The sequence below is a fragment of the Aptenodytes patagonicus genome, chromosome 3 (genome assembly GCF_965638725.1).
Source record: "Aptenodytes patagonicus chromosome 3, bAptPat1.pri.cur, whole genome shotgun sequence".
NCBI classification, from domain to species: Eukaryota; Metazoa; Chordata; class Aves; order Sphenisciformes; family Spheniscidae; genus Aptenodytes; species Aptenodytes patagonicus.
This window is the reverse complement of record NC_134951.1, coordinates 72637118-72651327: the sequence shown is the minus strand read 5'-3', so window position 1 is coordinate 72651327 and position 14210 is coordinate 72637118. Positions and strand designations below refer to the sequence as shown.

Below are 14210 nucleotides of genomic sequence, written 5' to 3'. Positions count from 1 at the left end.
TTTTATCAGACAAGTATCCAGCGGCAGGAAGGATAAGAGAGCTAGCGAATGCTTTATGATTTTGCCTTCCTCATGAGGCTTGGTCAGCTCCTTTCCGGCTTGCATGCTTTGAGTAACCTGCTGTCTCTTTTGGGGGTTGCCGTGTTGTAGTTTGGTAACGATTATACTCTCACCGGGTCCTTTGGCTTAAAAATGCAGAATTACCAGTTACGATCTGCCAGATGGTTAGTCCCTGTTTGTAGGGCTGTTCATCACGGTGATTGTAGCCTCCGTGCTTTGCTCTGAACAACGTGTCCCTTCCTCAGTACATTACTAATAACTGATTGTGAGTCACTTGGGCTGAACGTAGGTGAAAGGTGGAATATTTCCCTATAAGTACGCCTAAGCGCCGGTGCTGGCTGGGTGGATAGGTCCCTCCAGCTGCCCCAGTGGAAACAAGTCAGCCAAACCTCCTGCTTCACGGGGGGTGCAGGACCAGGAGGCACAGTCTTGGGATATTGAGGCCAGTCCCTTGCCACTAGAAAAGCAGTGGAGTTTAATCCCCTTTGTGAACAAATTGTAGCTTAAAATCAGGTGGGCTTTTCCCCAGCTTGAAGGCTGTTTCCAAACCCTCTTACTCTGATGCTTGCTAATTTGCAGACGAAATGTAGTCCCAGCCAGTTTGTTCTGATGCCAGTATTGTCTGCTACATTATTTATCCTTCCCTATTATTTAATCTGTTAGGATTTATTTAAAGGGAGAAATGGTGTCCTTTCTCTGCTCACATTTGTGGGGCTATGCAGACTCTCTTTGGTCTCCTGTCTTAAGGTAGGAAGTCTTGTTTCCTTTTCATTCTGGCAGCCTTCCTCTGCACCTGTTTTAAATCATCCATAAACAGATTTGGATATAGGATATTCCAGAGGAGCCCTTGGCTGTGCCCTGTCCAGTGACTTGGATATTTCCTTATGTCTGACTTGGTCTGATACTTGGTCTGATATATCCTGGAATTGAGTTTGCCTTTCTAATAATGGTCTCACGTCAAGACTTGCAGTCATTCTGTGCCATGACCCAGCTTTCGTTGCATGAGGGTGTCCTAATGCGTTCCCTCGTTGCATCACTGGTACTCTACTGCATGGCATGTCCTCATTTCGTTTAATCCTTGCTGAAATGGCATTGGGGAGGTGCTGTATCACAATACACTATGTGTGAGCAGCAAGGTATACGTGATGCATGTGAGACCTGTGGATGGAATTTAGGCAGACTTGTTGCACAGTCAGCCACTGCCAAAGATGGTGGTGTAAACTCAGTGTGCAACTGTATAACATGAAGAAAATGAGCAAACGCTGTGTAATATGAAAATCCAGCCACCAGAAACATCTGCTGCAGATAGATTCTTCAATGAAGTAAATAGCCTCTTCAAGGGAATAATTTCTGAAATTTCCTGACTTTATAAGCCAGAGCCCTGAAGTGTGGTATAAAGAGAATTTAAAAGAAAAGTACATTGAGACAATCTCTTTATTTGGCTGAAAACTGGTATTAGATTCTACTTTCGGCTTGAGTCCTAGTGAATTTAGTAGGCTGCATTGTTTCCTGCGCTGTTCTTTACAGCTAATTATTACATGCGTCACTTTGTCTAATTGGTATCTTAGTTAGCCACTTCATCTTTTGCATTATCTGTAACTATTCCAGGGTATATCTCAGACATTGAGAGACCTGCTTGAATGCAGCTGAGCAGAAACAGTGGTAGTTTTCTATCATCGCTAGATACAGTAGAGAGAAAACGAGCAGAAAGTCGCCTGACTGGGAAACCACCACCAGCAGCAATTTGGGTCAGACCTTTTCAGCGGTGACCAGATATTGCTACAGTGACAGCCTCCCTGAGGACCAGCAGAGACTAAGTGACTCTGCCAATTCTGTTCTTTTAAAAAAATAAAATACAAGTGATGTTGTCATGGTGAAGTGTATATATTCATTTTGGATTCTGTGTGCATTTACTCTACTCTGGTACTTCCTCATTTCTACCCTTTCTGTGTGCGTGGAGGAAACATAGGATGTGGTTAGTGGCTGTTCATGGACAGGTTGTATCCCACCCTTTTCATTAATGCTTGTTGTTCCAGTAATGGCCCTTCACAGCAGACACCTTCTTATGTATGTGTCTCGTGTTGTTTTTCTTACTAGTGCTTTGGGACTGAAAGAAATACATAATCTTAATAAACTGTATGTTAATGTTTTCTAGAGGACACTGGCAGTTCCTGGAGAATAGTCAAACAATTAAAATACAGGATTTTGGCACACACATACAGTGACAGTAATTAAAAAGAGGGTGGAGAAAGCTTCCAGTTCCCCACCGAACTGCAGATGGCCGGCGCAGTTGTACAATCCATGTTGTATGGTTGCTTTGTGGGCATAAACACATTACACGCGTGATTATTTCCCCGTTCTCCCTCCCGCCCCCCCGGTTTCTCTCCCTTTACTGTATAAAAAGCAAAACTGTTAAAGTTTAGAGAGTTACTCTCAGAGAACGCTGATTAACACTCTGCAATAAGATTTGAGGAAGGTGCTCCATTACCAGGAGAATTGGATCCTTGTCGCCAGACTCAAACTTCAACGTACCACAAGAGAACAAGGGTTTCAGTTCAAGCTGGCTTTTGCGAGGCCACGACCGGTAGTGTCCTGCTGCTTGAGAAGTGGCTTGTCTGGTGATGCTTGGGAGAGCGTGCGATCCCACTGTTGCTCTTGGCTGCAAGCTGGAGGTCCTGATGCTATCAAAACATGGCACAGCTTTTCCGCTGCAGTTTTGAAGAGCATCAAGTAGGAAGCAAAGGAACAAAAAAGTAGTTGCTTTCAAAGCTGCTGGTGAGAGCAGCTCACAGGAGACCAAGGTTTATTTACTTTATTCATGTACAGAAGTCTGTGAGCAAATAAATGCTTTTAGAGAGGCAGTCTACACTTGAAAGTATAATAGCTTTATTATTACTGAGGGTAATAGCTTCACTTCTTGAATTGTTTATAGCCATCTCTTCTTTTCTCTTCTCTCACACTTTTACTGCAAAAGGCAGCAGGTTTTTTGTGTCTTGTGTTCTTAAATCTTGGTTGCGCATCAACAATGCTTGAGTTGGGAAGACAATAAATGGCTTCTTACAATGGATGGTGTGGTTCTCGACAGTGAAGTTAGTCCAAAGAGCTCTGTCTTGGGTAGTATGAAAATCCCTGTCCATCACTGGAGCCTGCGAGAGTTGGGAGCAGTCAGCACATTACTGGGAAAGGCTTAAGAAAGAAAAGGCCCAATCAGCCAACGAGGTCCCATGTCGACAAGCAGTGGCAAGAAATGGGCCTATGTTAGCATCCATATCACAAGGCAAAGTTGAAGTCATACCATCAGGCCTGAGTATTTACAATAAAACTGGCCAGCCCTCTCTATACAAGGGATGACGTTGCACAATGCAATTAGGAGAAAGGCCCGTCGGTGCTTGATGAGATAGTCAAGCTCCCAGGGGGTTTCCACCAGGTCGGAAAATACACACCTCTGCAGTCTGGAGACTGGATTCGTGTCAGTCAGCAAGCATGTCTTTCTTTTTTTAAATCACATCTTCTGCTAGATTAGATTTTTGTCAATTGGTCAATACTAACAAGCTTAAAATATTCTCAACTTTTGACCTTTTTTGTGTTGGTTAAGCACAGTTTATATGACAAATAATAGAAAGTGGAGGTAAAATCAGCCTAGCTGTGCTGACACTAAATGTAGCTGTCTCACACAAATGGAGTGTCACCAAAGTATTGAAAACCCTGTAATAATAAAGAAACTTGCTGTGACACTGTTCCCACTTCTACTCAAACAGGTGTGTAAGCGGTGGTGCCTGGGTTTCAGCTGGAGGATGTGATTGTCTCCTGGAGTCCATCAAGTTTCAGCCAGTAGAAGCCCCAGTAATTACTAGTGAATTTGGAGATTACTCGCAGATTTCTGAGTTACCAAAGCTCGCAGACTTAGTGGTTAGGGTTTAATGGGGTTCTGCTGAGAAAACCGTGAGTGGTGGCACTGACAGTATCAGTGGCTGCTGGGGCAAAGCTTGTGATGTAATGGTGAAAGGAGGTGGCCCTTGATGAAGGAACTGGCCGTGGCTAAACATGAAACAAATTTAAATGCCAAATGAGGTGTTTCTTTTCATCATAGCTCTGGCGACTGATCGCTGGTAATTTCCTTTTTTGCACAGGAGCCAAAGTGTAAAGATGGGAGCGAATACTTTGACAGCAGAATGGATAACTTCACCATGGACACGCTGGCACCATCACAGCTCTCTGCTTTGCTGTGGTCACCTGGCTCCAGCCATGTCCTGTCCCAGAGAAGCGAGTCCACCAACGCTGTCGGCAGCGATGTCCTGAGGCAGAACATTTATGAAAACTTCATGAGGGAGCTGGAGATGAGCAGGACAAACCTGGAGAACACCGAGACCTCGTCGGAAACGGAGGACTCCAGCGGCGAGTCCCTCAGCTCCTTGGAGCAGCTGGATTTGTTGTATGAGAAAGAGCAAGGAGTGGTGCGCAAGGCAGGGTGGCTGTTCTTCAAACCCTTGGTGACCCTGCAGAAGGAGAAGAAGCTGGAGCTGGTCACACGGCGAAAGTGGAAGCAGTACTGGGTCACACTCAAAGGTAAACCACTACATTGCTCCTTTGGCTTGGTGGCAGCAGTTGTTTCCATTGTGTCTCAGTAACTTTTCATGCGTGCTGGTTTCTGTTAGCAGGTTCAGGGGGTCAGAAATTCATGCCTAACTTTACACAGTCTACCCACATGCTTAAAGTGGAGCATGTGCCCAAGCAGCCCACTAAATTGAGGTGGTGCTCATGTGTTTGGTATTGCGTATACAGCCTTGTGTTTCATACCATAGCGGGAATTGTTTTTTCTGACTTCCCAGTTTCTGTACTCACACAGAATTGGGGGTTTAGAAGACGCTTTTGGATGTTTGGAGGTCAAAGACCAAATTGAACCAAAACTGAGAAAAATACAGAAGTTACACCTCTATATCAGGGGAATTCAAAATTTAAGGATCAGGAGAAGTCCTCAGTGCCCAATTCCCTGTCACAGGCATGCAATTCCTTGGGCTCTGCTATGAGGTTTACTTAAAGTTGGGGTAAGTTAATGTAAAAATGTTCAGTTCGTTTCCAGTGCTTCAGGTGGCAACATAACAAAGACATGAACTCCCCATTCACATTTACACAAAAAAGCGTGTGATTCAGGGCAGAGGAGGCCGAAGCAGCAGCAGGGGAAGCCCTGCAGTGCCCGAGGCTTAGCTACCATGGACCGCTCCCAGGGCTCGCCAGTCTCCCTCCTTTCCCTGGATGGTCTTTCACCTTGCCCACTCCCCGCCATACCAACCCCTTCTGGCTTTCGGCATGCCCACCCTCCCACCTCCCCCCAGCTGCTCCTGCTGTGAAACAGCCATGTGGGAAGGCAATCCACTTAAAAGGGGCTGCTGCTAGTGGGGTGCGGTGTGATTGCTGTGCTCAGCGCTGCGCTCGCAGTGCACATTGATGGCTCAGAGTAACAGAGCAGGTAGGTGTGCCGCAAGAAGTGTACGGGTGTCAGGAAATGTGAGAAGGAAAATAACATCTGTTGTGGGGAGGAAGAGGAATTTAATGGGTGAGTTCATAGGCTTTTTTTTTTTTTTAACTGCATCCAAAGGATTTGCCTTTCAGTAAATATAATGCTAAGTTAATGAATAAGGAAATGATCAAACTTAATAATTTCCTAGCATATCTGGGACTGGAGGAGAGAAAATAACAACTTTCCCACAGGTTGCCATTTTCAAAATTCTGCATGGGTGTAGACCTGAAGAAAAATGAACAGCAAAGAGCAAGTGCTGGGAATGTCGTCCTTGATAGTGCTGATTTAAAAGAAGCAAACTTGCAAGAATGTAGCAATTCTGCCTAATAATTCAAATCCCCTGTTAATAAGGGATCAAAATGTAGGCAGTCTTAACAGTTTAAATCATTTATCCTGATCATCAGATAGTATGATTCATGCTTACAAGCAGTGTATACAATGGGAAAAACAATATCTGAATGCCACCCTCTTATTGTATGTGCATTATGGAGTATGAATATGAGTTTGATCTGCCTCTTCTAAAATTCAAGTAGTTTCTAAACAATCCTATCAAAGCTCTAAACTGAATATATATAATACTATATACTAGTAGTTCGTGCATTTCTGGGATAATGAAGCTCTGGGAAGGAATTTAGGTGCTTTGTGTTCAGTTCTTTGCTATAAAATTGGCTTATTGGTGACCTTGAACAAGTCACATCCCTTCTTGCTACCTGAATTTCCCCAGCTATAAAAAAGGAATAATAAAATTCTTTGTAAAAAGCTTTATTAACTTCTGACATTATAACAAATATTAGATACAACGCTTTTTACTTCGGATGGGTGATACGGCTGCATTCATGGTGCAGAATCTCTTCCGCTTTGTTAGCTGTTTTAAATATACATTCCTCATTTCCTTGATCTTGTACCTTTATTGTGCTGTGGAGACTTTTGATGCCAAAATAAACTTGCCTGTCTGAATATCAAGGCATAGTTCTGTTTTCATAATACGCTATATCAAGATCAAGGTGCTTGCTTTGGTTCTCCTTATACAGGGTTTTGAATAAATCTGTATTTAATTTGTTCTTGAAGTTTAAATAGCCAAGATATTTTAAAATATGACTTAAAATAGCCACAGAATGCAAATGGAGAACAGCATGTTTCTCTGCACTCTGTTGAGATGTGTTTAATTATAAATATGCAGAAGGCTTATAACCACCTGGTTACCTGCCAGACTTCAAAGTATACATGTCCTGAGGCCTCTGCTCTACTTTCAGGGCCACCAAGACCTGAGCTTGAATAGTAACCCTTTAACAAGAGGAACTCTCTTTTCCATCTGTCCTGTCTAATTAGTTTATTTTAACAAGGGAAATTGCTTTCCCATTGCCATCCCCCCTCAGTTCAAGTTTTGATTAAAAAACTTGGACGATAATCAGTCCCAGTGGGTCTGTCAGAGTTTATGAAACTAGCTGCTTCCAGGGATCACTTGGCTTGACCCGAAGATATACCGGGGGTGCCATACACCTAAACGCACACGCATGCCCTTCAAAATTTTTTATTTATGTACATATAAACTGTCAGGATAAAAAATGACATATCTTTAGTTACCTTTTTGATAACACATAGGGGAAATATGGGAGTTTAAAATAGAACTTAATTTGCACTTTCCTAAAATGCAGAAGTGGAAGTGGTTGTACAGTCCTGCTGCTGCTGCTGAATACAAGAGGGGACTTGGTTTTGTTGGTTTAGTTTGCCCTGTTACTCTATCCCAGCCAAAACCAGGACACCTTCTTTTCCAACTGCAGAGATCTCCAAGTGTTTCTGTGTCATAAAGAAGGTCAAGTGAGGGCTGCTAAGGGGAAAGGCTAGGACCAACTCTGTAGGATTTGCTCTTACCCTAATTATTCTGCCGGAGACTCTGGACAGTAATAGGAAAAGGTGCACTTAAGTAGTATAGAGGCATTTCGATTTATTGGATTCCTTCCTTTGAAAACTTTTCAGTCATCAGATGATTTGGTCAGTAACCTCTGACATATATTTCCCTTTTTCTTGTAACTGTTGTACATTCACTGGCACTGGAGAATGTGATGAAATCCATCTGATGGATCTCACTTTTCATACACTTTGGGTTTGGGCTGTATGAGGACCAGTATATTCCACCACTTTTCACAGCAGACGTGCCCCATAAATGCTAATAGGCCCATCCTTCCCCTTTACCAGACAGAAGAATCAAAAAAACCTTGATTTTGGTTCTGATTTCAGATTTGACCTTTGAGGAAGCTGCCCTCAAATTTACGTGACTTTGGATGGTGTGTCTGGGGTTTTTAATACAGTGTTAAGTGTAAATGTTAGAGAAGTACTAAAATAAGGTTGAACTCTGTTTTTACCTAACTATTTTAAAAGCATCCACAAAGGAAATGTTGCTATTTTGCAGGTTTTGCAACATGCCCTTGATACGTACTTCCTAGGCATATTTGCGTCTTGCATTTATACACACAGTGTGTCACACAGAGAAACACCAACAGCCTGAAAATCAACAAGTCAACCCAAAATCTCAGTTTTGGTGCTGCCCTGTGTTGTGGTGCCTCTTTGATTTAAAGGAAAAACAACAACAGAAAATGGACTAGAGAGGTAGCAATGCTGTAGCCCTAGCAAACCTAATCCTTATATTGGCTGAGTTTCAAGCCCTCTACTGAATATGTATAGGGATTACAACAGTAATATATTCATGGATTACTAGGCCCTAAGGGACCACTGTGATCATTTAGTCTGACTCACTATGTAGTGCAACCATAGGTCTTCTCTAAATTAATTCCCGAATGTATTTGAGCATATCTTTTGGAGAAGGCTCGCCTTGCTGCAGAAACCACCACCAGCCTCAGATTTTTCTAACTGCTTAGGTTATTCTCAGTTTTCAAAATGTATTTATAGTATCTGGTCTTAGTTCTTCCAGGTTAAACATCTGGCCATAGTATAGTATTAATTTATCTTCCAAATTAGAAAAAAAACCACACCAAACTCACTATTATTAAACTGCCGTTTCCCAGGGGTGAAAGTGAGGTTTATTTACTTATTTTCTCTTGATGCACAACTAGCCTAAGAAAGTCTTGAGAAAGACAGGATAGTTTTTAACTAGGTGATTTTAGTAATGTAGTTCAGTCTGTGACCCCTTGGACAGGCAAATCGGTGCATCTCAGAGGACAGTGGATTGTAACGTGGGGCAGGAATAGCAGGGATGGAGGGGACAGGCCCTTCTTAAGCCAGCTTCACTGCCAAAGGCAACATGGCAATGTAGTCGTACTGCTGGGGACTGGGATCAAGTCTCTTCTGCTGTCCTCCAGAAGTAATTCCTCTTGTTATACTCAGGATTGTCATCATCAAGGATGAAGTTTTTCTGGATGCAAGTCTTGTGCCTTACATGTTATACGATCTATGAGACTGAACGTGCTCAAACTCAACCCCTTTAAATTATTCAGATTGTGTTCATTGTCTAAGTCCACAATTTGCAGGTAGATTCAGGGAAATTCTCAGCATAAGAAAGACACGGACCTGTTGGAGCAGGTCCAGAGGAGGGTCACAAAAATGATCAGGGGGATGGAGCACCTCTCCTGTGAAGAAAGGCTGAGAGAGTTGGGGTTGTTCAGCCTGGAGAAGAGAAGGCTTCGGGGAGACCTTATTGCAGCCTCTCAGTACTTAAAGGGGGCTTATAAAAAAGATGGTGGTAAACTTTTTAGCAGGGCCTGCTGCAACAGGACAAGGGGGAATAGCTTTAAACTAAAGGGGGGTAGATTTAGACTAGATAGAAGGAAGAAATTTTTTACGCTGAGGGTGGTGAAACACTCGCCCAGGTTGCCCAGAGAGGTGGTGGATGGATCCCTGGAAACATTCAAGGTCAGGTTGGCCGGGGCTCTGAGCAACCTGATGTAGTTGAAGATGTCCCTGCCCACGGCAGGGGGGGTTGGACTAGATGACCTTTAGAGGTCCCTTCCAACCCTAACTATTCTATTCTATGATTCTATGAAATCCAGTTTAAATTTGAGAAGTTTATTCACTAAGCGTGTTGTTTGAAGACAAGTTTCTGCAAATCTTTTCAACAAATACAAATATTTCTTAGGTGGCTGTTATGAGAGACTTGGTTCAATTTAATAAAGAAACACAAAAGCCGATTTAACTAAGCAGGAATTAATCTTTTCTACATGCTTTAACATTCTAATAGGCTGAGTTTATTCATAGAATCACAGAATGGTTTGCGTCGGAAGGGACCTTTTAAAGATCATCTAGTCCAACTCCCTTGCCATGGGCAGGGACATCTTTCAGTAGATCAGGTTGCTCAAACCCCATACAACCTGACCTCGAACACTTCCATATTGAGGTACCCTGTTGTTTTTTTTTTTTTTTCCCTTCATTCTATGGGTGTTTGTTGTGTCCCTATTAGATGTCTGTTCCAACTTTTCATGGGCAAATTCATCATTAACTTTGCCTTTCTTTTTTCTTTATCTTCCTTTTTTCTCTATTTTGAAAGAGGGGCAGAACTGATGTTCCCTGTCATTGAAGGGTATCTCAATCACAAAAGCATTAGTATAAGAGAACTCAAATATGAGATCCAGAACTTACTTTCTCCTTATGTTTTTTTGTCCCTCTGAACTGCAAAGGTTGTACTCTGCTGTTTTATGAGACCTATGGAAGGAACTCGATGGAGCAGAGCAGTTTGCCTCGATACGCCCTCTTTGCAGAAGACAGTATAGTACAGTCTGTTCCAGAACATCCCAAGAAAGAAAATGTGTTCTGTCTCAGCAATTCTTTTGGAGATGTCTACCTATTTCAGGTAACAGTATGCATACATAACTTTGTGGTTGTTTCCATTTTAGGATGTGTTTGTGAGTATGCACATGCATGTATATGATTGTATATACACATACGTACACACAACATCATGCTTGTGCCTTTGACTTAAAAATAATAGTATAGTTACACTATTATACTATACTATTATAATATTGATTTAACTGTATGGTATTACTTCAGGTACATGATATTATATCAGTTGGCTCAGTTAATTATGGTTCAGAAATAAAAAGAATAGATCACAAATCTGCAAGACACTTTCGGTACCTAGTGGTTACAAGCTTCTAGAATTCTTACCATATATATTTCGCGTCCATCCCCCCCCCCCGCCATCTATTAGCATTTCACTCTTGCAGAATGATGGGCTCAGCCCTGACTCTGGTGGCCTCAAACAGAGTTTGCTTAAGATGGACGTTCAAAAAAGAAGGCTAAAAATAATCTAAAGATCTTGGCTGCTTAACTGCACCACTGGAAATGTTAATAAAGAACAGTATTATGTGGAACTGCCTGCATAAAAACATGTCAATTCATAGGCGTACTTGTAAATATCTCCAGAGACACTTTGTGCAGATGTATTCTCTATACCTTGCTGTCCTCTCTCCATTAACTTGGTGTATTTTAAGGAAGCAAACACCTCTCCTCAGACCTTACATGTAAAATCATCTCTGTTGCTGTGTTATCTGCAGAAGAGGAGGTTTATCTTTGAAACCTGTTGGATTTTACCTTAAGTAATTGGAGGGATGAAGGATGCAAGTTACATCTTTCCCACAGCTTGGGGGGCTCTGTTGTGCTCACAGAGCCCTCAGACCTTGCAGATCTAAGAAGCAGAAGCTGAAGGTTGGAGGCAAGTCATGACAGAGTGCAGGAAAAGCTCACAGTTCCTTTATTTGCACAGTTTTAAAGATAAAACCTTATTTCACTGGTTTTAAGATAATGTGCCCAAGATCTCAGTGAACCCGTCAAGCACTTCATGTCCTAGAGCTGATGATTTTTAATTTTTTTTTTCCTCTTGTCTGCTCGTAATGTTGTACCGTTGATTTGTTTCACAGGCAACAAGCCAGACGGATCTGGAAAACTGGGTTACTGCCATACATTCAGCCTGTGCTTCCCTCTTTGCGAAGAAGCTTGGGAAAGAGGACACTGTTAGGCTGCTGAAAAATCAAACCAAGAGTCTCTTCCAAAAGATTGACATGGATAGCAAGATGAAAAAGATGGCAGAGTTGCAGCTCTCAATTGTTAGCGATCCAAAAAACAGGAAGGCCATAGAGAATCAGGTACTGGAAACAATATTTTTACAGAAGCATATTTATCATTATTTCTTGCTTTGGGCTCTAACTTTCAGTGCTTTCTAGGCCTGAGAGTAATTGTCTTGGGGATAGCTGGCATGGTAGTTGTAATTATTGCCAGGTTTCTACAGCAATCCAGAGCAGTGCGGGAGGTAGGCTTCTCAAAGCTGAGGATCAGACCAATCTGTTTTATGAGCACAAAGCTATTTCTTTTTTCTGCTGGAAAAATGGAATTAATTTTCACTGTTTTATGATATACTTAGCTGTTAATAATATCTAGCTGTTACATAGCATACCACAGAATATACAGTACATTCTGTGAATAATTTAATTTATTAGTGAATTGCAGTAGAGATTTAAGAATAGGTACTTACAATACTGTTCTGCACCTTAAGACAGGATGTGAAGAGTACTTTATCCAAATAAAATTGGAGGAAGGACTGAGGCAGACAAAACCATGTGCTTCAGTTTGATTTAGCCATGACTAGAAGGCCAGGATCCACTAGGCTTCTTAAAAAGCCCCGTGGGAGTCTAAATGAGAACAAGAAGTAAAGACCGCAGTTTTCCATCCTAGGTGGAAAAGCACTGCCATGAGCGTACCACTGGCAGCCACTGGAGCATTATACCAGTATCAATTCAAAGAAAAGGGGGACACTTAGTCGCTAATAGCACTTCTTGTAACACTCTCTGGTTGCGTGCTGGGAACTTTTTATCTCAGTATAAGCCCAGGCCCATTGCTGCTTAGCTTGGGAGAGCTGACATACTACAGGCTAGATCTTTGCCCGTGGCTGGAGCAGACAACATGTTTGCATCCAAACTTGTGTCTAGGCTAATTTTGTTAAGTTGCAGCAAGAAATGAGCTGAGTCATCAGTTGCCTCCCCCTGCAAATCTGAGTATGGCTTCTGAATGTCTGATGTCTTATTCTGATCATGTTTTCAAGTTATGGTGGTAGGAATGCCTGAATCTTGGCTAAAGCAGCAGCTTAGTCCTGAGGAAGATTCACCACTAAGATTTGTTTTTAAAACAAAAATCGGAACAATCCCCCCAAAATTTAGTGTTCATGGTGTGTATGTACCTTGGGATTTTAGCCAAGCCATGCCTAAGACAAAAGGTCAGGGCAGATTGATGAGCAGCTAGAACTGTTCATCAGTGAAAATGGTCACCTTATTGTCTGTACGGTGGTGCATAGACATCAAGCCTTACTCTGCTCTCACTGCCAGCACGTGAACCAGGAATTACTCCAGTGATACCTTATGGAAGTACATCTTGAGGTGTTGACATCTTGCCCATGTCCCCAGTTTTGCAGGCAGCAACTGGCAAAAGATGCTTTAATTAGGCATGCTTAGTGTTCAGACAAAGGCTTCACTACCCAGGGCCTCTGGTGTACTGAACTTGTCTAGTAGTTTAGCCAGATAGGTCTGTGGACTGAGGTTGCTGTATCTTTTTTTTTATTAGGCCATTATCAGAAGACATCTGATAATTTGAATTCGTTGACTGGTATTTGAGAGCCCATCCCTACCTGCCTTTTCAGTCAGAGTAGCTATTGCTCTGTCATTACTTTAGGCTGCACATTATAGCCCCTTGAGTAGCAACTGAGGTTTATTTCCTTTGATCCAGTACAGCATAATTATGTTTCTTTGGTTAGTGGAACACTTTTAGTCTCATGAATTTGATGCTTGTAATATTTAAAATTCTTACTGTACTGGTTTGAACTTGACGAAGGGCAGGCTGACTGGTACTGACTTCACTGTCAAGCTCCTGTAGCACACTTCAGTCTGAAGCTATATGAGCAGAGTTCAGTAAGCATGCAGGTTTGTGTAGGGATTTGTGGTGCAGATGTTCATAAGCCCTTTGAGTGCTCAGATGTTCATAATTTATTTCCAGGTCATTTTACTTCATGGTCCAGAGCCTAGTGAGGTGAATGGAGGGGGAAAAACGTTAAGCATCCTTTTATTGCCATAGGTTTTGAGACCTAGAAGAATATACAGATTTCTAGAGATGTCTAGTGCTTGTAACATGTGATACACTGAGGAAGAATTGTGATGTATATTAACTTAATTTACCCCTCCCCCCATTAGATACTGATGCTAGTAGTTTATCTAGAGTCAACTGAAGAGTATTAATGCTGCTCTCTTAATATCTGCTAATTAGATGCTCTGTCCTTGAACAATTGCCGTTATTTTCCAGCTCAGTCCCTGGAAGAAGTTGGCTGCATTCTGCTAGAACTGAAATCCATCACTAGGGCTGCAGAAGATTTATTCCTGTTAAGCTTCTGTCTGTGAATGTCTCAAAACATGGAATGAGGGCAAACCAGTGAGACAAAGAGTGAGATGGATCATGTGCAAACATCCATTAGTTAGCAAACAATAAACTTATAATGAGCCTTTTCTCCAGCCTTGATCCCTTTGATCTGTATAAAATCTCTCCTTACAACTGCTGAAGGTTTGTTGGCAAAGTCACTTCAGAGAAAAGTCAATAGATAACTGGGTTTCCTAATCTTTTCATTTAATGTCTCAGAGATGGG

The 14210-nt window shown here is 42.1% G+C and overlaps 1 protein-coding gene across 1 annotated transcript in view; it reads left to right on the top strand.

The window, feature by feature from the left end:
- The window catches only part of TIAM2 (TIAM Rac1 associated GEF 2), a 148269-nt gene that overhangs the window by 55920 nt on the left and 78139 nt on the right, over positions 1–14210 (top strand). The window contains exons 4-6 of the mRNA XM_076333810.1: positions 4191–4626; positions 10207–10379; positions 11449–11673. Coding sequence (XP_076189925.1) covers positions 4191–4626; positions 10207–10379; positions 11449–11673 — 834 coding nt within the window. The remainder of the gene's footprint in view (positions 1–4190; positions 4627–10206; positions 10380–11448; positions 11674–14210) is intronic.